Source organism: Zosterops lateralis, assembly GCF_965231275.1.
Source record: "Zosterops lateralis genome assembly, chromosome: 4".
NCBI classification, from domain to species: Eukaryota; Metazoa; Chordata; class Aves; order Passeriformes; family Zosteropidae; genus Zosterops; species Zosterops lateralis.
Genome location: NC_139765.1, coordinates 73,703,012 through 73,729,483, shown reverse-complemented (window position 1 = coordinate 73,729,483; position 26,472 = coordinate 73,703,012). Strand labels below are relative to the sequence as shown.

The 26,472-nt window shown below is 61.6% G+C and overlaps 2 protein-coding genes across 2 annotated transcripts; one reads left to right on the top strand and one right to left on the bottom strand.

Moving 5' to 3' along the window:
* Window positions 1–549: 549 nt before the first annotated feature.
* LMF2 (lipase maturation factor 2) lies at window positions 550–14,313 on the bottom strand (the record flags this gene model as incomplete). Its single annotated transcript, XM_083860650.1, has 14 exons — window positions 550–906; window positions 1,395–1,506; window positions 1,674–1,785; window positions 2,634–2,802; window positions 3,934–4,116; window positions 4,227–4,323; window positions 4,827–4,932; window positions 5,021–5,155; window positions 6,113–6,251; window positions 6,982–7,160; window positions 9,299–9,498; window positions 10,193–10,221; window positions 11,232–11,485; window positions 14,211–14,313. The coding sequence occupies 14 exons, from the start codon at window positions 14,311–14,313 to the stop codon at window positions 550–552; spliced, it is 2,175 nt and encodes a 724-aa protein (XP_083716776.1).
* Window positions 14,314–14,367: 54 nt separating this feature from the next.
* On the top strand, window positions 14,368–25,956 carry NCAPH2 (non-SMC condensin II complex subunit H2; the record flags this gene model as incomplete). The annotated part of the gene is made up of 21 exons (XM_083860649.1): window positions 14,368–14,427; window positions 16,205–16,446; window positions 16,536–16,637; window positions 17,479–17,534; window positions 17,951–18,026; window positions 18,421–18,492; window positions 19,413–19,492; window positions 20,062–20,204; window positions 20,282–20,347; window positions 20,945–21,039; window positions 21,472–21,543; window positions 21,657–21,723; window positions 22,173–22,280; window positions 22,545–22,595; window positions 23,377–23,447; window positions 23,553–23,607; window positions 23,751–23,834; window positions 23,957–24,000; window positions 24,117–24,218; window positions 24,919–25,068; window positions 25,807–25,956. Exons 2-21 carry the CDS (start codon window positions 16,339–16,341, stop codon window positions 25,954–25,956), a joined length of 1,752 nt encoding a protein of 583 aa, XP_083716775.1. The 5' UTR covers window positions 14,368–14,427; window positions 16,205–16,338.
* Between the last annotated feature and the right edge of the window lie 516 nt (window positions 25,957–26,472).

Below are 26,472 nucleotides of genomic sequence, written 5' to 3'. Positions count from 1 at the left end.
CTGGCACTGCCCAAACTGCTCCAGCCTGTGGGCACAGAGCTCCCCCCTCTGCTCTGAGCCCCTGACCTGTGCTGAGACCCCCACCCTGGGGGGCCTGGAGGGGGTCTGGGGGGTCCCTGGGCAGTGGGGCAGGGTCCCCAGGCAGTGGGGAGGGGTCCCTGGGCAATGGGGCAGGGTCCCCAGACAGTGGGGAGGGGTCCCCAAGGGGTCCCTGGGCATTGGGACAGTCCCTGGGCAGTGGGGAGGGGTCCCCTGACACTGGGCCCGAGTCCCCAAGGGCTTCCTGGGCAGTGGGGCAGGGTCCCCAAAAGGTCCCCAGATACTGGGAAAGGGTCCCCAGACACTGGGCCACGTCCCCAGGCAACCCCCAAACCCTGGGGAGGGGTCCCCACCACTCCCTACACAGCCGGGAGATGTCCCCAAACCCCGGGCACTGTCCCCACCCCATACTGAAGGCACTGGCCCCCTCACCTTGGGCTGGGCTCCAACAACCACTGCCACCCCCCCAACCCGGGGACCCCCTCGCTGCCCCCCAATTTTTGGGGCGAGCTACTTCTTCTTCTTATTGCTGTGCCGGCCCTCGGGCCGTGCCCCTTCTGAGCTCCGTGCTGTCCCCTCGGTGGCCCGTGTCCCCCCCTCGGTGGCCCGTGTCCCCCCCTCGGTGGCCCGTGTCCCCCCCTCGGTGGCCCGTGTCCCGTTGCGCTCTCCCCGTTCCCGGGGGGGCCCTTTGTGGCGAGCGGGGCTCGGTGCCCGCCGGGCCAGCGCCCGCAGCAGCCCCGCGGTGGCGGCCACCAGGTAAAGGGACCAGAGCAGGGTGGGGCCCGAGTAGGGCCGGCACAGGTGGCGCAGCCAGGACAGGAGCCGGGGGAGAGCAGCGTCAGCCCGGCGGCGCAGTGGGGGTTTGTCCTGCGGGGACAGCGCTGTCACACCGGGAATGGCCACGGGGATATGGGGGACAGGGGTAGGGGATGGGGACAGGGGACAGGGAGAGGGGCAGGGGCTGGAAAAGGGGATTGGAGTGAGGGGATGGGGACAGGGGACAGGGAGAGGGAAGGAAGAGGGGCAGGGGCTGGAAAAAGGGTGTGGGGTGTGGGAATGGGGACAGGGAGAGGGTCAGGGGGTGGAAAAGGGGTGTGGGAATGGGGTCAGGGGACAGTGTCACAATCCGCTAATATGAGCGGATTATGGACAGGGAGGGAAGAGGGTCAGGGGTTGAAAAAGGGGGTCAGAGTGAGGGAAGACGGTCAGGGGCCAAGAAAGGGGGTCAGGGGAGAGGGAAGGCGATCAAGGTGAAGGAAGAGAGGGTCAAGGGCAAAGGAATAGGGTTAGGGAAGGAGCTGGGGCAAGGGAAGGGGGTCAGGAGCCAGGGAAGGGTCACCCAGCCCCGTGCCCACCTTGAGGCCGTGCTGGCTGAGCAGGGACTCCAGCGTGGGGTGTCCCAGGGACACGGCGGGGAAGAATTCCTGCACGTGCTGCCGCCGCCACCACGGGGCCACCTGGCGTGGGCTGGGGGCACAGGGGGTTCGAGTGACCCCAGAGCCCCCCAAGCCTGGCTAGGGGCACAGGTGACCCCAGAGCCCTCCCAAAGCTGGGCTGGGGGCACAGGGGGCTTAGGTCACCCCAGGGTCCCCCCAAAGCTGGGCTGGGGGGCTCAGGGGCCCCTCCCCGCTCACCTGGCCTCGCTGGGGGCTGTGAACCAGTACTTGTAGAGCTGGGCCCGCAGGAAGGTGGGCGGGCGGCCGTGGAACGGGTACCGGGACTCGTCCGTCTGCACCAGCCGGATCACTGCGGGTACGGCGGGGTCACGGCCCGGGACGGCCCCAAACACAGCCCGGGACGGCCCCAAACACAGCCCGGGATGGCCCCAAACACAGCCCAAACACAGCCAGGGACATCCCAAACACAACCCCAAACACAGCCCGGGACGGCCCCAAACACAGCCCAAACACAGCCGGGGACAGCCCAAATCCATGGAGGGGACATCCCAAATACAGCCAAGGACAGCCCGGGGACAGCCCAAACCCAAAGAGGGGAATTCAAACACACCCATGGACACCCCAAACATGCCCGGGGACACCCCAAATCCACTTGGTGACACCCCAAAGACACCTGGGGACACCCTCAGGGCTGCAGGGGACACCCCAAACCAACCTGGGGACACCCCAAAGACACCTGGAGGACACCCTCGGGGCTTCAGGAACACCCCAACCCAAACACAGACACCCTAGAATGCTGGAGGGGACACCCTGAACCCAAACCAGGAGACCCCAAATCCGAACAGGGGCATCCCAAACCCAAACAGGGAGATCCTGAACCCAAACAGAGACATACAAACAAGGACATCCCAAATCCAAACAGGGACACCCCAAACCCAAACAGGGACACCCTGAATACAAACAAGGAGACCCCAGACCCAAACACTCTAGAATGTTGCAGGGGACACCCCAAACCCAAACGAGGACACCCCAAATCCAAACAGGGACAGCCCAAACCCCATCAGGGACCCCCCCAAACCCCTGTCCCCATGTCCCACCGTCGGGCTGTCCCTGCAGCAGGCGCAGCACCAGGGCACTGAACCAGGAACCCCCCAAACCCCACCAGGGACCCCCCAAACCCCCATCCCCGTGTCCCACCGTCGGGCTGTCCCTGCAGCAGGCGCAGCACCAGGGCACTGAACCAGGGGCTGCTCTGGTGAGGCCCCAGAGCAGCGAACCAGAGCTGCCAGTCCAGGCGGGGCTGGTGCGGGGCCACCACGGCCGGGGCCGCGCTCACGTTCCCGGGCTTGTACATGAACTCGATCTCCTGCGGGATTGGGAATGGCTGGTATGGGAATGGGGACAACGGGGCATGGGAATGGGGACAGTGGCACGGACAAGGGGACGGCCACGGGGACACTGGCGTGGGGACATAGGGACACCTGCATGGCATAGGGACACCAGCATGGGGACGGAGACACTGGCATGGGAACACTGGCACAGGAATGGGGGCACCGGCATGGACATGGGGACACCCACGTGGAGATGGGGACGCCGGCATGGGGACACCAGCACGGGGACACTGGCACGGGAATGGGGACACTGACATGGACATAGGGACACCCACGTGGAGATGGGGACACCAGCACAGCCACAGGGACACTGGCATGGGGACATCAGGACGGCCATGGGGACACCAGCGCAGGGACACCAGCACGGGGATGGAGACACCAGCACAGCCACGGGGACACTGGCACAGGGACACCAGCATGGCACAGGGAAGGGGACACCAGCATGGCATGGGGACACCAGCACAGGCACGGGGGACACTGGCATGGGGATGGGGACACTGGGATGGGGACACTGGCATAGGGACACCCACATAGAGATGGAGACACTGGCAGGGTGACATTGGCATGGGGACACGAGGACAAGGACACTGGCATAGGGACACCACCATGGGGATGGAGACACTGGCATGGGGACATCGGCATGGCCATGGGGACAGGGACACCAACAGAGCGTGGGGACATCAACACAAGGACATGGGGACACAGCCACGAGGACACTGCCATGGCCACGAGGACACTGGGACAGGGACACCGGGATGGCCATGGAGACACCCGTGTGGAGATGGGGACACAGGCACAGGGACGCTGGCATGGGGACAAACCCTGCCAAACTCTGCATGGGACTGGTCTGGAAGGTCCCTTCCCACCCAAAATCCCGGGATTCTGGAGCAGCACATCTCCAGGATCCAATCCAACCAAGGGTCTCATCCTGCCCAGAGTCACCTCAGCCCCAGGGAAACACCTTCGCACCCAAAATTTGGGGATTTTGGGGCAGGACACCTCCAGAAACCTGATCCAATCAAGGGTCTAGTCCTGCCCAGGGTCACCACAGCCTTGGGAAAAGGACATTCCCACCCCAAATCCCGGGGTTCTGTGCCCCTCCTCACCGTCCAGCTGTGTCCATCGTAGCTGCCCTCCAGGATGACCTCGGGCCGGCCGCCCACGCCGGTCATCCTGCGGAAGAGCCCGTAGGAATTGACCACCTGGAACCTCTCCACGGCCCCGAACATCTGGTGGATGCCTGGCCACAGCTTCCCGTTGGACTCGTGCTCGATGTAGGTGAAGGGCACCTGCAGGGGAGGGGAAGGCAGGGGGCTCTGTCAGGGCCTGGGGGAGGTTTTGGGGGGCTCTATCACGGCCTGGGGGGTTTTGAGGGTCCCCCATGGCCCCCAAGCCTCACCAGGCTGACGGTGAAGAGCCCCACGGTGGCCGTGGCCATGATGGCCCACTGCAGGGTGGCCCAGAGCTTCCAGAAGCATCCCCGGGTGCAGGCACAGCTGGGGAGGGGGGAACAAAGGGGGGGTTAAGGGGGGAAAAGATGCTCAGCCCCCCACAGTTTGGGGGGTTACAGTTGTAGGTGAGGGGTTAAACCTCCCCACAATGCTGTGTTTGTTCCAATCTTGGAGTGGGGTCAGGCCTTCAAGGCTCCCAGGGTGTCACCCCGGTGTCCCCCTCACCCATGGGGGCACCCCACACCCCTGGGGACATCCCAGTGTCCCTCCACAGCCCTGGGAGCACCCCAGGGTCCCCTACACCCCTGCGGACACCCCAATGTTCCCCCATACCCCTCTGTCCCCCCACATCCCTGGGGACACCCCAGTGTCCTCCCATATCCCAGTGTCCCCCACATCCCTAGGGACACCCCACACCCCTGGGGACACCCCAATGTTCCCCCATATCCCCATGTCCCCCCACACCCCTGGGGACATCCCACACCCCTGGGGACACCCCAGTGTCCCCCCCCAGCCCCAGGGACACCCCAGGGTGCCCCCTCACCCACCGGTACATGGCCACCAGGATCTCCCAGGACAGGGACAGGAAGGCCACCCCCACCAGCGGCAGTGTCACCGTGCGCAGCCACGTGGTGAACTCGTGGTAGGTGAAGGCTGCAGGGAGGGACAGCCCTGAGCTCAGGGGGGTCCCTGAGCCCCCCAGGGAGGGGTCCTGGGGCTGTGGTGCCCCCCTCACTCTTACCCACTCTGGACTCCAGCAGCCTCCTGTCCCAGTCCAGCTCCAGGCCGAAGTAGCGCACGGTCCAGTAGAGCAGCAGCCCGTAGGTGCTGAGCTCCAGCACGGTGCTCAGCAGCCAGCCCAGGCTGGGGGGCCAGCCTGGGGCAGGGAGGGGGCTCAGAGCCTGCCTGGGAGCCCCCTCACAGCCCTGGGGGCACCCACAGCCATGGGGACCTGACTGTGGTGACCCCCTCCCCAAACCAGGGGTCCCACTGGCAGGAGGGAAGGAGGAGCCCAGCCCACCCTGTGAGGCCACCCATGGGAACCCCCCTGGCACAATGGGGGGCACAAATGGAGCCACGGGGTCACAGAGAGCTCAGGGATGTGCCTGCAATGTCCCCTCCCCAAAAAACAGGGAGGCTGGGGGTCTCACTGGCAGGAGGGAAAGGCCCAGGAAGGAGCAGCAGGGACACAGAATTCCATGAGGTGGGAACTCTCTGTGGGGTGACAGCAACCACAGGAAGGGGGGCCTCACACAGATTATTTGTTCTTCCTTAATTCCCTGATTTCAGGGGGAAAAGAAATCCTCCTACTCCTCCTGCCTGGTTCTGAGTCATTGGAGCTCCAGCCACAACACCAGGGAGGATTTGGGGAATCCTGGAATGGTTTGGGTGGGAAGGGAGCCCAGAGCCCCTCCAGGGCCACCCCTGCCATGGCAGGGACACCTCCCACTGTCCCCAGCCCAGCCCCAGTGTCCAGCCTGGCCTTGGCCACTGCCAGGGATCCAGGGGCAGCCACAGCTGCTCTGCCAATTCCAGCCCAGACAGGAATTCCCAGTTCCCAATCTCCCACCCAGCCCTGCCCTGTGGCAGTGGGATCCATTCCCTGTGTCCTGTCCCTGTCCCCAGTCCCTCTGCAGCTCCAGGCCAGGCTGGGTGGGGCTGGAACACCCTGGGACAGTGGGAGATGTCCCTGCAATGGGATTTAACCCCCCCTGATCCCACAACCGTGCCCCACATCCCTGGTCTCCCCCTGGGCACAACCTGGGCTGGGTTTGGGACCCACATCTCCCCTGTCCCCCCAGAAAAGCCCCCCCCAGCCCCTGTGGGGTCTCACCAGGGCTGTGCCTCCTGCGGGGCCGGCCCAGCCAGTGCCCCAGGTGCTCCTCGTCCAGCAGAGAGAAGGTCAGCACGATGGTCAGGGTGTTGAAGAAGTTGTAGTTACCTGTGAGGATGATGAGGACCTGCAGCAGCACCTGGGGGGACACAGGGGAGGGGTTGGGGGTGGGCAGAGGACACTGGAGACCCCCCAGCCAGTGCCACCAGTGTGGCTACCAAACCTGGGGGCACTCCAGTGTTCCTACACAGCCCTGGGGACACACCAGTGTCCCCACACACAGCCCTGGGGGCACCCCAGTGTCCCCACACGAGTGTCCTGCAGCAAGGAGCCAACCCCAGCCCTGGGGAGACCCCCATGGGAACCCCCCCCTGGCACAATGGGGGGCACAAAGGGACCCATGGGGTCACAGGGAACACAGGACATCACCTGCAGCCCCCCCAGACCAAGGAGCCCCCTGAGGAGCCCCCCAAGCCCCTGGATCCCCCTGGGGATCCCCCCCCAGGGAATGCCAATACCCCCTGGAACCCCCAGGGGAGCCCCCCCAGCCCCTGGATCCCCCCGGGGAGCCCCCCCACCCTCTGTAGCCCCCTGTGGAGCCCTGTCACCCCCTGGAGATCCCCCCCAGCCCCTGGAGCTCCCTGGGGATCCCGCTCACTCTCTGAAGCCCCCCGGGGATCCTCTCAACCCCTGGAGACCCCCTCCCCCCCCACTGCCTGGACCCCCTGGGGAGCCTCCCCACCTCCTGTAGCCCCCCAGGGACCCCCCCTCAGCCCCCCTGTAGCCCCCCAAGGACCCCCCCACCCCCTGTTGCCCCCCGGGAAGCCCCCCCCATCCCCTGCAGCCCCCCCAGGGACCCCCATCCCCACCTGGCAGTAGAAGGCAAAGAGGCGCAGGCGGCGCAGGGGCGCGAAGAAGAGCACGGGCACGGCCACCTCGATGACGTAGGTGCCCACCACGCTGAGCTTCTGGAACCACACGGGCAGCTGGTGGGCCAGCCAGGCCCCCGGCGTGGGGATGCATTGCGTCTCGTAGTGGTAGGTCAGGGCTGGGGGAATGGGGACAGGGGGTTTGTTATGCATCCCAAAAATCTGCTGTTCCCAAAAACCCACCCCAATTCTGGGTTAATGCTCATTTTCCTCACCCCAAAAGCTTCCTGGGGTAAAATACCTCAATTTCAGTGAGCAAAAATCTCAATTTCAGTGGTAGGTCAGGGCTGGGGGAATGGGGAACAGGGGTTTGCCACGGTTCCCAAAAATCCACCATTCCCAAAAATCCACAGTTCCCCAAAAAGACGCCCCAGTTCTGGGTTAATGCTCATTTTCCTCGCCCCAAAGTACAGGGAAAAGCTTCCTGGGGTAAAATACCTCAATTTCAGTGAGCAAAAATCTCAATTTCAGTGAGCAAAAAAATCTCAATTTCAGTGGTAGGTCAGGGATGGGGAATGGGGGAGAGGGGGTTTGTCACAGTTTCCAAAAACCTCACCCCAGTTCTGGGTTAATGGTGGTTTTCCCCACCCCAGAGCACAGGGAAAAGCTTCCTGGAGCAAAAATCTCAATTTCAGTGTGCAAAAATCTCAATTTCAGTGGTAGGTCAGGGCTGGGGGCATGGGGAACAGAGGGTTTGGCACAATTCCCAAAAATTCTCCCCAGTTCTGGATTAACACCAATTTACCCTGTCCCAGAGTACAGGGAAAAGCCTCCTGGGGTAAAAATGTTAAATTTGGTGGTAGGTCAGAGCTGGGGGAATGGGGGAGAGGGGGTTTGTTACAGATCCCAAAAATCCACTGTTCCAAAAAACCCGCCCCAGTTCTGGGTTAATGATGATTCTCCTCGCCCAAAAGTACAGGGAAAAGCTTCCCAGGGCAAAAATGTTGTTAAATTCGGTGGTGCCTCAGGGCTGTGGGACACAAGAGGCTTTCCCTAATCTGCTTCCCAATAATTCCCCGGAATTCCAGGCTAATGCAGATTTTCCCATTATGAAAAAGGATCAGTGCTAATGAGGGCAATCCTTCCCTGCAGAAAAATCCACATTAAATGGTACCTCAGAACTCAAACTAAATGGTACCTCAGAACTGAAATGAAATGGTACCTCAGGGACATGGGGGGCCTCAAGGTGGGCTGGCCATGATCTACTTCCTAAGAATTCACTGGAATTCCTGGTTAATGCATGAACCCCCCAAAGCTGCACCTCCTCCCCAAAAACTGAACCCCTAAACCTGCATCTCTCACCTGTGAGTCCCCACCAGGTAAGGCAGCAGCTCATGAGCTTCACAACCCCAAAAATTGGGGGCTGCCCCCAAAATCTGAGGTCCCCAGAGCCTCCTCAACACCTGAACCCCCAAAGCTGCACCCCCTCCCCAAAAACTGAACCCCCAAAGCTGCACCCCTCACCTGTGAGTCCCCACCAGGTAAGGCAGCAGCTCATGAGCTTCATGACCCCTAAAACTGGGAAACTGCCCCCAAAACCTGAGCCCCCAGAGCCCCCCTCACCTGAGCCCCCTCACCTGTGAGCCCCCACCAAGTGAGGCAGCAGCTCATAAGGTTCACAACCGCTAAAACTGGGAGACTCCCCCCAAAATCTGAGGCCCCCAACACCTGAATCCCCAAACCTACACCCTCACCTGTGAGTCCCCATGTAGGGCAGTGCCTGGTGAGCTTCACAATCCCAAAAATTGGAGGACTCTCCCCAAAACCTGAGCCCCCAGAGCCTCCCCTCACCTGTGAGCCCCCACCAGGTGAGGCAGCAGCTCACGAGCTTCATGACCCCTAAACCTGGGGTACCCTTAAACTGAGAGGATTTTTTCCCTAAAACTGGGGGACTCCCCCCAAAACCTGAGCCCCCCTCACCCTCTCACCTGTGAGGGCAGTGGCTAGTGAGCTACGTAACCCCAAAAACCAGGGGACTCCCCCTAAAACCTGAGCCCCCCAAAGCTGACTCCAACACCTGTGAGCTTCCACCAGGTGAGGCAACAGCTCATGAGCTTCATGATCTCTAAAATTGGGGCCCCAAAACCTGAGCCCCCCAGAGCTCCCCTCATCTGTGACCCCTCCCCAGCACTCGAACCCCCAAACCTGCACCCCTCACCAGGTGAGGCAGCAGCTCATGAGCTTCATGACCCCAAAAACTGGAAAACTCCCCCCAAAACCTGAGCCCCCTTTGCCCCCTCACCTGTGCCCCCCTCACCTGTGAGCCCCCACCAGGTGGGGCAGCGGCTGGTCAGTTTGACCACGCCCGAGGCGAACATGAGGCGGAAGAGCAGCCAGCGCACGGCCCAGAAGGTGACGGCGTCGTGGGGTCTCCAGCACGGGGACCCCCCTCGCCTCAGCAGCCTCAGGGGGGCCACCAGCACGGCCAGGAACCCGGCCTCCAGCAGCAGGCTGTCCCTGGGGGGGGGACACAGGGCTGGGACCCCCGTCCTGGGCTCCATGGAGGGCTGGGGACACTCCACAAGGGGGGTTGGGGACATGGGGACACCTCACACAGGGGCTGGGGATATCCCATATTTGGGGCTGGGGACATGGGGACACCCCGCACAGGGGGCTGGGGACATGGGGACACCCCGCACAGGGGGCTGGGGACACGAGCACACACCCCACAGGGGGCTGGGAACACACCCCACAGGGGGCTGGGGACCCCATCCTGCTGAGCCCCCACTGTCCTGCAGTCCCCAGAGCCCCTCACCCCACTGTACCCCAGTCCCCAAAGCCCCCCACACCCCCTGTCCTTGTCCCCAGAGCCCCCAATCCCTCTGTACCCCAGTCCCCAGAGCCCCCAATTTCCTCTGCCCTGTTCCCAGAGCCCCCTGTGCCCCCACCCCAGTCCTCAGAGCCCCCCACACCTTCATTCTGCCCCCCAAACATCCCCACCCCTGTCCTGCCAAGCCCCTTGTGCCCCCTCACCCGGGTCCTGGGGACCCCCACCCCACTGTGCCCCCCATCCCACCCCCCAGAACCCTCTGTGCCCCCCATCCCACCCCCTAGAACCCTCTGTGCCCCCCACCCCACTGAACCCCAGCCCAGGATGGCTCCCCCAGCCCTGAGCCCCCCAAAAATCCCCAGGGAAGGGGGTGTCACTCACCACTGGAAGTACAGGAAGACCTGTCCCACCTGCAGAGAGGGAACAGGGGGTCAGCCGGGGGGTCTGACACCCCCAGACCCCTCCCCACGGGGACAGGGGTGGGCACAGACCCCCCCAGGGCCCCCCTGGGCCAAAGGCAAGGAGCAGAGGGAGGTGACAGCCAGCCCTGGGAGGTGACAGCCCCTCCATCAGGGGGGCCTCACACAAATCATTTGTTCTTCCTGAATTCTCTGATTTCAGAGGGAAGTGAAACCTCCTCCTCCTCCTGCCTGGTTCTGACTCACTGCAGCTCCAGCCCCAACAGCAGGGAGGATTTGGGGAGTGCTTTGGGTGGGAAGGGAGCCCAGAGCCCCCCCAGGACCACCCCTGCCATGGCAGGGACACCTCCCACTGTCCCCAGCCCAGCCCCAGTGTCCAGCCTGGCCTTGGCCACTGCCAGGGATCCAGGGGCAGCCACAGCTGCTCTGCCAATTCCAGCCCAGACAGGAATTCCCAGTTCCCAATCTCCCATCCAGCCCTGCCCTGTGGCAGTGGGATCCATTCCCTGTGTCCTGTCCCTGTCCCCAGTCCCTCTGCAGCTCCAGGCCAGGCTGGGTGGGGCTGGGACACCCTGGGACAGCGGGAGATGTCCCTGCAATGGGATTTAACCCCCCTGATCCCACCCCAACCCATCCCTAACTCCACGACTGTGCTTCCCACAGTACCAGGAGCTTGTGGAACAATGCCAACACCCCCCCAGACCCCAATGTCCCCTGCTGTCCCCTCCCAGCACCCCAGGACCCCAATGTCACCTCCCAGGACCCTGCTGTCCCCTCCCAGGACCCCACTGTCCCCCTCTGTCCCCATACCTGGTACAGGGAGATGTAGCACATCCTGAGCAGAGCAAACACCAAGCAGTCCCTCATCCCCTTGCAGATCAGAGCCCCCAAAGCCCCCAGGACCCCTCCCAGGACCCCTCTGTCCCCTCCCAGCACTCCCAGCACCCCAGTGTCCCCTCCAACCACCCCCAGGACCCCAGTGTCCCCCCCTGTCCCCATACCTGGTAGAGGGAGAGGTAGCACATCCTGAGCAGAGCAAACACCAGGCAGTCCCTCATCCCCTCGAAGATCAGAGCCCCCAAAGCCCCCAGGAGCCCCAGGAGGCAGAGCAGCTCCATGCCCTGCTCCGTGTCCAGCCCCAGGCGGGGGCTCAGCCACAGCAGGGTGGGGGAATCCTGGAGCTGCTCCCACAGCCCTTTCCCTGCCGGGCGCAGCACCCGCCGTGCTGGGAGCAGCCCCTCGCGGCCGTACAGTCCTGGGGGGTGAAAAGGAGGGGCAGGAGACATTACAGGGGGAAAAATTGGGAAAAAAACCTGTGTAAGCCTGGTATTCCCAGGAAAAACCCGGCACTACCTTGGTATGCCTGGGGAAAAAACGGTATTCCCGGGAAAACCCCAGGAAAATCCTGCCATTCCTGGGAAAACCTCAGAAAACCCCAGGAAAATCCTGCCATTCCCGGGAAAACCTCAGAAAACCCCAGGAAAATCCTGCCATTCCCGGGAAAACCTCAGAAAACCCCAGGAAAATCCTGCCATTCCTGAGAAAACCTCAGAAAACCCCAGGAAAATCCTGCCATTCCTGAGAAAACCTAAGAAAACCCCAGGAAAATCCTGCCATTCCTGAGAAAACCTAAGAAAACCCCAGGAAAATCCTGCCATTCCCGGGAAAACCACAGAAAACTCCAGGAAAATCCTGCCATTCCCGGGAAAACCTCAGAAAACCCCAGGAAAATCCCATCATTCCTGAGAAAACCCCAGGAAAATCCTGCCATTCCCGGGAAAACCTCAGAAAACCCCAGGAAAATCCTGCCATTCCCGGGAAAACCTCAGAAAACCCCAGGAAAATCCTGCCATTCCCGGGAAAACCTCAGAAAACCCCAGGAAAATCCTGCCATTCCCGGGAAAACCTCAGAAAACCCCAGGAAAATCCCATAATTCCTGAGAAAACCCCAGGAAAATCCTGCCATTCCCGGGAAAACCACAGAAAACTCCAGGAAAATCCCATCATTCCGGAGAAAAACCCGGCATAACCCTGGAAAAAAAAAAAAAAACAAACGGAAAAACCTGGCAGAACCCCGGGGAAAAAAAAACTGGAAAAACCCGGCAGAACCCCGGCACAATTCCAGGGGAAAAAAACCAGCATTTTCCCAGGAAGACCCTCGGCATTTCCGAGAAAAACCCGGCATAAACCCGGGAAAAAACCCGGAAAAAAAATCCCAGAAAACCCCGGCATTCCCGGGAAAAAAAACCGGGAAAACCGGGCACAACTCTGGCATTCCCGGGAAAAAAATCCGGCATTTTCTCAGGAAAACCCTCGGCATTCCCGGGAAAAAACTCAGAAAACCCCAGGAAAATCCCGCCATTCTTGAGAAAAAGCCGGCATAAACACGGGAAAAAAAAAAAAAAACAACCGGGAAAACAAACAAACAAACAAACAAAACAAAACAGGAAAACCCCAGCATAAACCTGGTATTTCTGAAAAAAAAACCCGGAAAAATCCAGCATAACCCCGGCATTCCCGGGAAAAAAACAAACCACATGCAATCCCCGCATTCCCAAGAAAAACGCCGGCATAACCCTGGCATTGGCATTCCCAGGAAAAACCCGGCATAACCTCGGCACTTCCGGGAAAACCTTGATATATTCCCGGGGAAAGCCCGGAAAAAACCCGGCATTTCCAGGAAAAAAAACCGGCGTTCCCCGGAAAACCCCCCGAGGGGCCGGGGCTGCTGCAGGGACAGACCCCGACCCCATTCCCGCTGCTCCGGGTCTGTCCCGGCTCCCATCCCGCCGGGAAGAGCCGCCGGAGCCCCGGGGAAGGGACGGGAGGCGGGACGGGCAGGAGCGGATGGAGGGAGAGGGATAACGGGGAGAACGGAGGGATCAGCCCGGCAGCGGGACGGGGATGGCGACTGGCCCTGTCTCGGCCCCATCCCGGCCCCGATTCACCGGTGTCACTCTTGACTTCACTGGCCATGTCCCGGCCCTATGCCGGTTACCCCCCGGGCCCACTCCCGTTTGTGTCCCGGTTCCCCCAGCCCCATCCCAGTTCCACTCCCGGTTCCCTCGACCCTGTCCCCGTCCCCCTGCCCGGCCCCGGGCCTGTCCCGGTTCCCCCAGCCCTGTCCCGCTTCTCCCGGCCCAACTCCTGCCTCTCTCCCGGTTCCCCAAACCCCGCTCCCGGCCCCACTCCCGGTTCCCCCGGCCCCACTCCTGGTTCTATCCCGCTTCTCCCAATTCCACTCCTACCTCTCTCCCTGTTCCCTGGTCCCACTCCCGGTTCTATCTCGGTTCCCCCAGCCCCATCCCAGTTCCCCCAGCCCCATTCCCCCCTCTCTCCCGGTTCCCCTGGCCTGTCCCGGTTCCCCCGGCCCCACTCTCGATTCTATCCCTCTTCTCCCGGCTCCACTCCCGCTTCTGTCCCGGTTCCTCCAGCCCCATCCCAGTTCCCCCGACCCTGTCCCCGTCCCCCTGCCCGCCCTTGGCTCTGTCCCGGTTCCCCCGGCCCTGTCCCGGTTCCCCCGGCCCCACTCCCAGCCCCATCCCGGTTCCCTCAGCCCCATCCCGGTTCCCTCAGCCCCACTCCCAGCCCCATCCCGGTTCCCTCAGCCCCACTCCCGGCCCTGTCCCCGTTACCCAGGTCCACTCCCGGCCCCATCCCGGTTCCCTCAGCCCCACTCCCGGCCCCGTCCCCGTTACCCAGGTCCACTCCCGGCCCCATCCCGGTTCCCTCAGCCCCACTCCCAGCCCTGTCCCGGTTCCCCGGCTCTATCCCGGCTCTGTCCCCGTTCTCCTGGCTCCATCCCGGTTCCCCCGGCCCCACTCCCGGTCCTGTCCTGGTTCCCCTGGCCCTGTCCCGGTTCCCCCAGTCCCACTCCCGGCCCTGTCCCGGTTCCCTCAGCCTCACTCCCCCCTCAGTCCCGGTTCCCCCACTCCCGTCCCCGTCCCCCCCGTCCGCCCAGGCGGTTCCCGGCGCGGTACCGGGTATCTGCACGTAGAGGGAGCCGAAGGCGGCGATATAGACCGCGGCCAGCCCGGCCAGGAACAGCGCCCGCGGCCGCGCCGCCTCCCCCATGGCGGCCATGCCGGCCCCGCGCCGCGCCGCGCCCGGTGATGACGTCACACCCGGGTGTGGTGACGTCACGGAGCGCGGGAAGGACAAAAATGGCGGCGGCGATCGGGGAATGAGGAGGGGCCGGTGAGGGGCGGGATCGGGATCGGGATCGGGATCGGGATCGGGATCGGGATCGGGATCGGGATCGGGATCGGGATCGGGATCGGGATCGGGCCAGGCTGAGCACCGGGACCGGGACCGAGGTTTGTGTGGGGAACGGGATGGGGACCAGGATTGGGATTTGCATGGGGCCGGGCTGCGCTGAGCACCGGGATCGGGATCGGGGTTTGCGTGGGGAACGGGACTGGAATTGGGATTGGGGTTTGCATGGGGCCAGGCTGTGGATCGGGACCGGGACAGGGACAGGGACAGGGACAGGGACAGCAGCCAGGTTTGAGTGGGGAACGGGGCCGGGACCAGGATTGGGGTTTGCTCGGGGAACGGGACCTGGATGGGGAACGGGATTGGGGTTTACATGGAGCTGGGTTGGGGATCGGGATTGGGGCTTGTGTGGGGAAGGGGACTGGGATTGGGGTTTGGATTGAGGTTTGCATGGGGCCGGGCTGAGAGCCGGGACCGGGATCAGCACCGAGGTTTGCGTGGGGAACGGGATCGGGACCGGGATCAGGGTCGGGATCGGGACAGGGACAGGGAGCGAGGTTTGCGTGGGGAACGGGACCGGGATCGGGACGGGGACCGGGATTTGGACTGGGGTTTGCATGGGGAATGGGCTGAGCACCAGGACCGGGATCGGGACCAGGATTTTGATTTGTATGGGGACTGGGATCAGGATCACAATCGGGATCGAGGCTGAGCACGCGGCTGGGGTCGGGATTGGGGTTGGGATCTGGATCGGAACCGAAGTTGGGTTTGGGATGGGATTGAGGCTGGGATGGGGACCGGGAGCACGATGGGGATTGAGGTTTACAGCGCTGTTGGGGTGGGAATTGGGGTCGGGACAGGGGATGGGAGTGGGGTGAGAGTCAGGGTCGGGATTGGCTCCAGATTGGGATGGGGTTTGAGGTCAGGGTCAGGACTGAAGCTGGGATCAGGATCAGGGTCAGGATTGGGATCATGGGCAGAGTCAGAATCAGGGGCAGGACTGTGATTTGGGTTGGGGTCAGGATCGGGGTCAGGATCAGGGTCAGAGTCAGAATCAGGGTCAGGGTTAGGGTCAGAATCAGGACCAGGCTTGTGAGTGGGGTCAGGATCTGTGTGTCAGGACTGGGATTGGTGTTGGGATGGGCTCAGGGCAGCACTGGGATCAGGATTGGGATTGGGATTGGGATGGGCTCAGGCCAGCACTGGGGTCAGGATTGGGATTGGGATTGGGATGGGCTCAGGCCAGCACTGGGGTCAGGACTGGGATTGGTGTTGGGATGGGCTCAGGGCAGCACTGGGGTCAGGATTGGGATTGGGATTGGGATGGGCTCAGGGCAGCACTGGGGTCAGGACTGGGATTGGGATTGGGATGGGCTCAGGGCAGCACTGGGGTCAGGATTGGGATTGGTGTTGGGATGGGCTCAGGGCAGCACTGGGGTCAGGACTGGGGTTGGTGTTGGGATGGGCTCAGGGCAGCACTGGGGTTGGGATTGGGATTGGTGTTGGGATGGGTCAGGCCATCACTGGGGTCAGGACTGGGATTGGGATTGGGATGGGCTCAGGGCAGCACTGGGGTCAGGACTGGGGTTGGTGTTGGGATGGGCTCAGGGCAGCACTGGGGTCAGGATTGGGATTGGTGTTGGGATGGGCTCAGGGCAGCACTGGGGTTGGGATTGGGATTGGTGTTGGGATGGGTCAGGCCATCACTGGGGTCAGGATTTCCCCCCATTCCCTGATCCCTCTCTCTATCTCAATCCAGCCCAGCTGTGACTCCTGCAGAGCTCCCTCCGTGCCCATCCCTGCCCTACACCGTGGGACCTCCATTCCTGTGGGATCCCTGCTGCTCTGGGACCCCCCAGGCAGTTTTAGGGTCCCCCCAGGTGTCCCCCCAGCATGGAGGAGGTGGATTCCCGATTCCTGCACCTGCTCCAGCCCATCCGGGACCTCACCAAGAACTGGGAGGTGGATGTGGCTGCACAGCTCGGGGAGTACCTGGAGGAGGTATCGGGGTCAATCCCCTCAGCCCTGTCCCCAAATCCCACCCCAAATCCCCCCAGGCTCAGCCTCTCTGTCCCCCCTGCCCCTCACAGCTGGATCACATCTGTATTTCCTTCGACAACGGCAAAACCACCATGAACTTCATGGAGGCGGCGCTGCTGATCCAGGGCTCTGCCTGCATCTACAGCAAGAAGGTGAGCGGGGATTGGGGCTGGATTGGGATTGGGGTCCCTGCCCCATCCCCAGGACCCCTGAGCTGCCCCAAGTCCCCGGGCCCACCCCACAATTCCCCCTTGGCCTCAGATCATCGATGGGAATTTCAGTCCTTCATTCCTCAATTGGATCCCTTTGGGGGAATTTGGATCCCTCTGGGGGAATTTCAGTCCCTCATTCCTCAATTGGATCCTTTTGGGGGAATTTGGATCCCTCTGGGGGAATTTCAGTCCCTCATTCCTCAATTGGATCCCTTTGGGGGAATTTGGATCCCTCTGGGGGAATTTCAGTCCTTCATTCCTCAATTGGATCCTTTTGGGGGAATTTGGATCCCTTTGGGGGAATTTCAGTCCCTCATTCCTCAATTGGATCCTTTTGGGGGAATTTGGATCCCTTTGGGGGAATTTCAGTCCCTCATTCCTCAGTTGGATCCCTTTGGGGGAATTTGACACCCCCGGAGCAGGAATTTTGCTGTTCTCCAGTTTTTTTCCCTCGAGGGTGGGATATAAAATCCTATTTTGTCACAAAATCCCGGGCTAGTGGATCTTTCTGACCACAAAATCCCGGGATTTTTTGGGTGGGAAGGGACCCCAAAGCCCCCCCAGTGCCCCCCTGGGCAGGGAACACCTCCCACTGCCCCAGGCTGCTCCAAATTCCAGGGATTTCCCCAAGCCTGCCCTTGGAATGGCTGAAAAAACCCGGGAAAACAGCACCAAAACCCCCCAGAATTGAGCCCCGTGATGGGAATGGGGAGTCTCTGGGGTGGAGGGGCTTTCCCAGGAGCTGCTCCCCCCTTTCCCAGCTCCAGGGGCTGTTTTCCAGGTGGAATACCTGTACATGCTGGTCTGCCAGACACTGGACTGCATCTCCAACAAAAAGTGAGTGGCATTTTCCCTGCCCAGAGAGGAATTTTTTCCTTTCCAGAGAGGAATTTTCCCTTCCCAGGGTGGAATTTTCCTTCCCAGGGCAGAATTTTCGCTTCCCAAAGGGGAATTTTCCCTTCCCAGGGGAAGGATTTTTTTTTTTATTATTTTTTTATTTTCATTTTCCCACCTGGAGGGGCCCTTTCCCAACATGGATACCCAGAGGGAAAACCCCATTGTTTATTTGGGATTTTCCCACCTGGAGGGGCCCTTCCCCCCCATTAACACCAAGAGGGAAAACCCCATTTTTTGGTGGGATTTTCCCACCTGGAGGGGCCCTTTTCCATCCACTCACTCCAAGAAGAAAAACTCCATTATTCTTTTGGGATTCCCCCACCTTTCCCATGGCCCCTGATCCCATTTTTCCCCAGGAGGGAGAAGCTGCCCACCTCCCTGGCCCCCGATGGCCGAGATACCGATGCCACCTTCACGGACAAGGAGGAGGAGGTGAGGGGCTCTGTGCCCCCTGTCCTGCCCCACGGGGGTCCCTGGGGGGTCTGTGCCCCCTGTCCTGCCCCAGGGGGGTCCTTTGGGGTCTGTGCCCCCTGTCCTGCCCCACGGGGTCCCTGGGGGGCTCTGTGCCCCCTGTCCTGCCCCACAGGGGTCCCTTTGGGGTCTGTGTCCTGCCCCAGAGGGTCCCTGGGGGTCTCTGTGCCCCCTGTCCTGCCCCAGGGGGGTCCCTGGGGGTCTCTGTGCCCCCTGTCCTGCCCCAGGGGGGGTCCTTTGGGGTCTGTGCCCCCTGTCCTGCCCCACAGGGGTCCCTTTGGGGTCTGTGTCCTGCCCCAGGGGGTCCCTGGGGTCCCTCCCAGCTGGGCTGACCCCCCTGGGGTTCCCCTGGCAGTTCCTGTCCCTGGATGACATCGCAGAGAGCAGCCAGGCCAGCGTGGACATGAGGAGGGATCAGCAGCCTGCTGTAAGGGCAATTGTGTCTGCTTTTATTTCTTATTTTTCTCCTTTTGTTCTTTTTTTTTTTAATCTTTTCTGTTTAGTTCTGTTCGCTCAAAGGGTGACACGTATTTTCCTCCTTTTATTCCTTGGTTTATTCCTCCTTTCTCCTTTTATTTCTTCATTTGTTCATTTTCTCTTTTTATCCCTCCCATTCTCTCCCTTTTTCTCCCTCTTTTTATTCCTCCCTTTTTCTCTTTTTTATTTGTTATCTCTCTCTTTCTATCTCTCCTTTTCTCCCTTTTATCACTTTTTATCCCTCCCTTACTCCCTTTTTTATTCCTTTTTCTCTCCCTTTCTCCCCCTTTTTATCCTTTCTTTTCTCCCTCCTTTTCTCCTTTTTTATGCCTCTTTTTATCCCTCCCTTGCTCCTTCTTTTTTATCCCTCTTTTTCTCCCTCCTTTTCTTCCTTTTATCCCTCTTTTATCATTTCCTTCCTCTCCCTTTTCTCCCTCCTTCTTTCCCTTTTATCTCTCTTTTTATTCCTCTTTTTATCTCTCAATTTCTCCCTCTTTTTATCTCTCCTTTTCTCCCTTTCATCACTCTTTTTCTCCCTTGTTTTCTCTCGCTTTTTCTCCCTTATTTTCTCTTTTTCCTCCTTGTTTTCTCTCTCTCTCTCTCTCTCTCTTCCTCTTTTTATTCCTCCTTTTCTCCCTTTTCCCTTTCTTTTATCTCTCCCTTTCTCCTCCTTTTTATCCCTTTTTTATTCCTCCTTTTATCTCCCTTTTATCCCTCTTTTTCTCCCCCATTTTCTCCCTTTTATCTCTCTCCTTTTTCCTCCTTTTTTCCCTTTCCCGTGTGAATCCTGTGGCCATCAAGGGGGGATGGTGGCCCTGGGGACAATGACACTTGTCCCAGGCTCAGTGCCACCCCCCTGTCCCCTCTCAGGCCGTGAACATCGTCCCCCTGACCCCGATGTCCCTGGTGCCCCCAGAAGAGGGGGAGAAGAAGGAGAACCCCCTCCTGAGGTGCCACTGCTGGCAGTGTCCCTTGTCCCCATCCCTGTTCCTGGCTGGGATTGTCCCCTGTCCCCTCCCCTGGGTGGGATTGTCCCTTGTCCCCATCCCTGCTCCTGTCCCTTGGTGGGATTGTCCCTTGTCCCCTCTCGTGGTTGGGACTGTCCTCTGTCCCCTCCCCTGCTCCTGTCCCTGAGTGGGATTGTCCTGTGTCCCCTCCCTGGGTGGGAGTGTCCCTTGTCCCTGTCCCCTCCCCTGCTGTCCCTGGTTGGGATTGTCCCCTGTCCCCTCCCCTGGGTGAGATTGTCCCTTGTCCCCTCCCTGCTCCTGTTCCCAGTTGGGATTGTCCCCTGTCCCCTCCCCTGGTTGTTAGTGTCCCCTGTCCCCTCCCTGCTCCAGCCAGGACCCCTCACTCCCATCTCCCAATCCCTGCTGAGACCCGTCAGGGTGAGCAGCAACCTCCCAGCACATTTGGGGACACCCAGGCCACTCCGGGGCTGCAGGGAGGGTTGGGCTGACCCCGAGCCAGGCCAGGGTGACCCTGGGGACGTTGGGGACAGTCCCTGACAGTGTCCCCTCAGCCGGCGTGGCGAGGTCCTGGCCAGCCGCCGCGATTTCCGCATGAACACCTCCACCCCTCACGCCTCCGGGGCCTTCCTGCTGGAGCTGGCCGGCCTCTCCCCCACCCACCCGCTGCAGGAGCAGCCCCTGGGGACACCCACAGGTACCTGGGGACCCCTGGGGTGTGGGTGTCACCGTCAGTGTCACCGCCAGGAGCTCACCTGTCCCTGTCCCCCACAGCGGCTCCGGGATCCGCCGGCTGCGGCACGGCCCCGGTGCAGGCTCTGAGCTTCTCTGAGGACACAGGTGAGGGTGGCACTGCCAGGGGGTCCCTGTGTCCCTCCTGGGGTGAATTCAAGGGGTGACACCGGCCCAGGGGTGTCCCTCCAGTGAATTCAGGGGGTGGCACTGCCCAGAGATGTCCCTGTGTCCCTCCTGGGGTGAATTCAGGGGGTGACACCGGCCCAGGGGTGTCCCTCCAGTGAATTCAGGGGGTGGCACTGCCAGGGGGTCCCTGTGTCCCTACAGGGTGAATTCAAGGGGTGGCACTGCCAGGGGGTCCCTGTGTCCCTACAGGGTGAATTCAGGGGGTGACACTGGCCCAGGGGTGTCCCTGTGTCCTTCCAGGGTGCTCTGGGGTGAACTCAAGGGGTGACACTGGCCCAGGGGTGTCCCTGTGTCCCTACAGGGTGAATTCAGGGGGTGACACCTGCCAGGGGGTCCCTGTGTCCCTACAGGGTGAATTCAGGGGGTGACACCTGCCAGGGGGTCCCTGTGTCCCTCCTGGGTGCTCTGGGGTGAATGGCCCTGGCAGGGGAGGCTCCTGGGGGGTTCCTTGGCTGGCAGGGAGGGAATGGGGGGTCCCAGAAGCTCCTCCAGCCCCTGCCCATTCCCGCCCTGCAGGAGCTGCAGGAGATGACGATGACGACATCCTCGGGGCCCTGGGGGACGACATGGAAGTGACTCCAGTCCCCAATGAACACATCGAGGCTCAGAGGGTCTGTGTGGGCTCAGAGGGGCTTGGGGGTCTGCCTGTGCTCCTTCCCTGGAACCCCAGAGCCCCTCATTCCTTCCCTGGATTCCCTAACCCCTTCCCCAGAGCCCCCCAGTGCCTCATTCCTTCCCCAGAGCCCCCCACTCCTTCCCTGGATCCCTGGAGCTCCTTGTTCCTTCCTTGGAGCCCCACTGCACCTCATTACTTCCCCAGAGCCCCCCACTCCTTCCCCAGAGCCCCCCACTCCTTCCCCAGAGCCCCCCACTCTTTCCCCAGAGCCTTTTGTTCTTTCCCTGGATCTCTGGAGCTCCTTGTTCCTTCCCTCATCCCCTCACTCCTTTCCCAGACCCCTGGGATCCCCCCATTTCTTCCCTGGATCCCCCACCCCATTCCCTGTCCCTCCCTGTCCCTCACTGTCCCCCTCTGTGTCCCCCAGAGCACACCCCGGACCCGGGGGTACATCCTGAGGGAGAGAGCCCCCAGACAGGACCCCAAACCCCACAGCAAGGTAAGGGGAGCCCTGGAGCCCTGGGGATCCCAAAGCTGAGCCCTGGAGACCCCAAATCCGGGCAGAATGGGACCCCCTAGACCCCCTGCCCACCCTCCCTCACCCTGTGGCAGGAGGAGCCCAACCCGTGGCAGAGCCTCGACCCCTTTGGAGACTCCGAGGAGAAACCCTTTAGGAAAGGTAATTTTGGGGGAAATTGGGGAGCTTTGGGAGCCTGTGGTGGGTCATTCCTGGCCTGGTGTCCCTCAGTGTCCCCAGCCCCACAGCTGGTCATTCCCAGCCCCACTGGACATCCCCAAGTGTCCCTGTCCCTTTTATGGATCATTCCCTGCCCTGTGACATCCCCAGGTGTCCCTGTCCCCACTCTGGGGTCATTCCCAGCCCTGTGACGTCCCCAAGTGTCCCTGTCCCCATTATGGGTCATTCCCACCCTGTGACGTCCCCAAGTGTCCCTGTCCCCACCCTGTGATGTCCCCAAGTGTCCCTGTCCCCACTCTGGGGTCATTCCCAGCCCTGTGACGTCCCCAAGTGTCCCTGTCCCCACCCTGTGACATCCCCAAGTGTCCCTGGTGGTGGCCACACTCCCAGTGTCACCCAGTGTCACCCAGTGTCACCCGTGTCACCCGCAGGGAGGCCCTTCCTGGTGCCCCAGGGCCTGGAGGACACGGTGGGAGGCAAGAGGAAGAGGAGGGGCCCCAGGAAGCTCCAGGATTTCATCAGATGGTTCTCTGCAGTCTGTGAGTGATTCCCGTGGGTTCGACGTCCCAAAGGATTGATTTGATTTGATTTGATTTGATTTAATTTAATTTAATTTAATTTAATTTAATTTATTTAATTAAAAACCTCCAGCAGAGTGGGGTGGGCAGCCCTGTGCAATGTGGCACTTGGGGACAGGGGCAGGGGTGGCCTTGTCCCCTCTCCGTGGGCTCAGAGGGCTTTTCCAGCTGGGATAAACCCACGGAATTCCCATCCCATGGTCACTCCTGCTCTGCTCCCCACAGACAACACCACGGAGGGCAGGAAGAGCAGGAGGAGGGGGCCCACCTTCGCAGGTGAGGGGGACAGGGACAGTCCCCAGGGACCCTGGGGACACCAGGGATTGGGTCCTGCACTGGGGAGGGCACCCCAAAACTGGGGGACACCAGGGACTGGGTCCTGCAGTGGGACAGGGAGGAGAAGAACACCCCAAAACTGGATCCTGCAGTGGGACAGGAAGGACACCCCAAAAACGGGGGGAATGGACACCAGGGACTGGGTCCTGCAGTGGGGAGGGCACCCCAAAACTGGGAGGACAGCAGGGATTGGGATCTGCAGTGGGGAGGACACCCCAAAACTGGGGGGACAGCAGGGATTGGGGTCTGCAGTGGGGAGGACACCCCAAAACTGGGAGGACAGCAGGGATTGGGGTCTGCAGTGGGGAGGACACCCCAAAACTGGGAGGACAGCAGGGATTGGGATCTGCAGTGGGGAGGACACCCCAAAACTGGGAGGACAGCAGGGATTGGGGTCTGCAGTGGGGAGGACACCCCAAAACTGGGGGGATACACCAGGGATTGAGTCCTGCAGTGGGGCAAGAAGGACACCCCAAAACTCTGGGGAATGGATCCTGCAATGGGAAGGGCGTGGAGGGGAACCCCAAAACTGAGGGGACTGTACACCAGCTCCTGCAAAGGGGAAAGACCCCCCAAATCTGGGCCAGGGGAGCCTGGGAAGGGGCTGGTGTGGCTGGGGGACAGTTTGTGCTTCGGGAGGGGGCAGTTTGTGCTTTGGGAGGGGGCAGTTTATGCTTTGGGGGGCACAGAGGGCCCCCCAAACCCCCATCCCACCCTGCAGACCTGGAGGTGCTGTACTGGCGGCAGTTCAAGGAGAGGATGGCGGCGCACAGGAAGCTCCAGAGCCGGGGGGTGAGTGGGCTGGGGGCTACACTGGGGGGGCTGGAGGGGCTCCAGCAGCCCCTTCCCACACTCTGGGGGTGCTCAGGGGGGGCTCAGGGCTGTTCCTCCCCCCAGGAGCCGCTGTGGGAGCCGGAGCTGGAGCGCGAGGCCGGCAGCGAGGAAGGGGCAGGTGTGGAACCCCCCAAAACCCCGAATCCCCCCTGCCTGGGGAGCCTTTCCTCCCCTCCTGGAGGGGCCCCAGAAGGTTGGGGGGGTCTCAGGGGACACTGAGGGGGTCCCAGGGGACACTGAGTGGTGTCCCCATGCTGGCAGATGATGATTTTGTGGAGCACGAGGACGTGGAGCCTGAGGACGCGGAGCCCGAGGTGCCAGAAGAGCTGGGGGAAGGATCCCTGGGTGAGCTGCTGACCCTGCCCTCCCAAATCCCCTCTGCCCTGTGTGTCCCTGTGTGTCCCTGTCCCTCCCATGGGGTTGGTGGGTGCTGTCCCCTCACTCTGGTGACCCCCTTTTTCCCACAGAGCCCCCCGAACCCGGATACGAGGAGCTGGTGCGCAGGAACGTGGTGGGTGCTGCTGTGGGGCTCTGGGGGTGACTGCACAGGCTCGGGGTGTCCCCAGGAGGGCTGGGGGTGTCCCCAGAGTGCCAGGCCTGTCCCCATTCCTGTCCCTGTGGCCCCAGGAGCTGTTCATGGCCAGCTCTCAGAAGTTTGCCCAGGAGACGGAGTTGTCCCAGCGCATCCGGCTCTGGGAGGAGCGCATGGAGCCGCTGCTGCAGGAGCAGGCAGGACCCCCGGGGTGGGCTGGGACTGCCTGGGGTGGGCTGGGACCCCCGGGGTGGGCTGGGACTGCCTGAGGTGGGATGGGACTGTCTGGGGTGGGCTAGGACCTCCAGGATGGGCTGGAATTGCCTGGGGTGGGATGGGATGGGATCCCCTGGGGTGGCCTGGGACTATCTGGGATGGTCTGAGACCCCCAGGGTGGGATGGGACTGCCTGGGATGGGATGGGATCTCTGGGGTGGGATGGGACCCCCTGGGGTGGGCAGGGGGCTGGCAGTGCCCTGGTCACCTCTGAGCCCCTCTGCCCTCCCTGAGCACCCCAAGCCCACTCCTGAGTCCCCTGCCCACACTTGAGCTCCCCCTGTCCCCTCCCAGTCCCCTCATACCTGCAGGAATTCCGTGCCCCGTTCCATGTCTGTGGGTACAGGCTGGCACTGGCTGGTGACAGTCCCTGACCTTCCTTGTCCCCTCACTGTCCCCTCAGTGTCCCATGTCCCATTCAGTGTCTGAGCACTGACTGGTGTCACTCCCTGTCCCCTCACGGTCCCTGCTGTCCCCTCACTGTCCCTGCTGTCCCCAGGAGCACCGGGCCCCGTTCAGTGTCCGTGCCTACGGGCACTCCCTGTCCCCTCCTGTCCCCTCAGTGTCACTCCCTGTCCCCTCCTGTCCCCTCCTGTCCCCTCACTGTCCCCGCTGTCCCCAGGAGCACCGGGCCCCGTTCAGTGTCCGTGCCTACGGGCAGGCCCTGACCCAGCGCTGCTCGGAGCCGGGCCGGTGGCACTCCCTGGCCAGCCTGGTGGCCGGGCAGCCCCCGTTCGAGGTGTGCCGCTACCTGCTGGCCTCGCTGCAGCTGGTAAGGCTTTGGGGGGGCTTTGGGGGGCTCTGGGTGTGCCGGGACCCCGGGCTGTTGGGAAAGATGAATCAGGGAAACCTTATAAATATGATTGCTTGGCAAAAGATTCTGAAAATGTGAAACTTGTAATGGAAATAGAAATGGGAGCTTAATTTGAGTTGTAGGACACCGAGCCTTAGTCACTCTATAACCTGAAGACAACAGCCTGGGCAGCTGGAGGAGAATCCCTTTGGACTGAACAATCCCCTTCTGCTGCCTGAGGGATCCAAAGGTCAATGCAGCAAAACAGAAAAGTCTAAAGAGGAGTTTTTAGAGTTTAAAATATAACACACGGTGATGTAGTAGTTCTTATAGGCTGTGTGGAGATTCTATAGGATTTTGTGTCTTGTGTTGGTTGGTCACTGTAAATTAGAATATTCATCACAAAAGGAAATAGAATGGATTGGAACCAGGACCTCGCTCTCTTTTCCTTGCTCTTTTCTCTGCTCTTTTCCTTGCTCTTTTCCCTGTTCTTCCCCCTGCACTCTGACCCTGCCCCTTGCTCTCTCTCTCCCCTCTTCTCAGCCCAAACCCTCTTGCTCTCTCCTTCTCTCTCTGGCACTTCCCTCCAGCCCAGGCTGGTGGCTGAAGGCAAAGCCCTTTCTACCCACCACCCTGCAATAAAACCACACATTCTAGAATATCTCAGGCTTGCAGAGTCCCTTGTCCCCGTGAGTCACCCCTGGCTGTCCCCTGCAGGCCAACGACGCCGAGGTGGAGCTGGCGCAGGACGAGGGGCTGGAGGCGGCGCTGGACACGGCCAGGCTGAGGCTGCTCTCGGCCCGCCCGGCCCACGAGAGGTTCCAGAACTTCCAGCTGCCCTCACAGAGAGACCCCGGCCCCAAATAAAAACTTTTTTGCTAAGGAAAAGCCTCTTCTGTAGGGGAGTGGGGTGGGGAGGGCCCTGGGGGGCTTCGGTCACCGGCACAGGTACCCCCCACACCCGTGGGGAGGGCCCTGGGGGCTACAGGGGGTGGGAGAGGCTGTGGGGAGTCCCTCTGCCCACTCATCCTTTGCCTCCCTTTTTTTGGGGAGGGGTCTGGGGGGCTACAGGGGTGGGGGAGTTGCTTCACTGACCTACACAGAGCCCCCCACCCTACAGGACACACCTGGGGGGCAGAGGGGTCTGGTGGGGGTCCCTCCACCCACCCACCTCACAGGACACCCCTGGGAGGGCTGTGACCTGTCCCTCTCCCCGCTGTGACACCCCTGGAGGGTGTGGCCTCTGAGGGCTCTGTCCCACCCCCTGTGACACCCCTGGGTGTCACCTCCCACCTGTCCCTCCCCTCCATATAACCCCGCATGTGCCACCCTGCCCTCCCCACACCCCAAACCACTGCAGACCCCCCTCAGGCAGTGGTGACA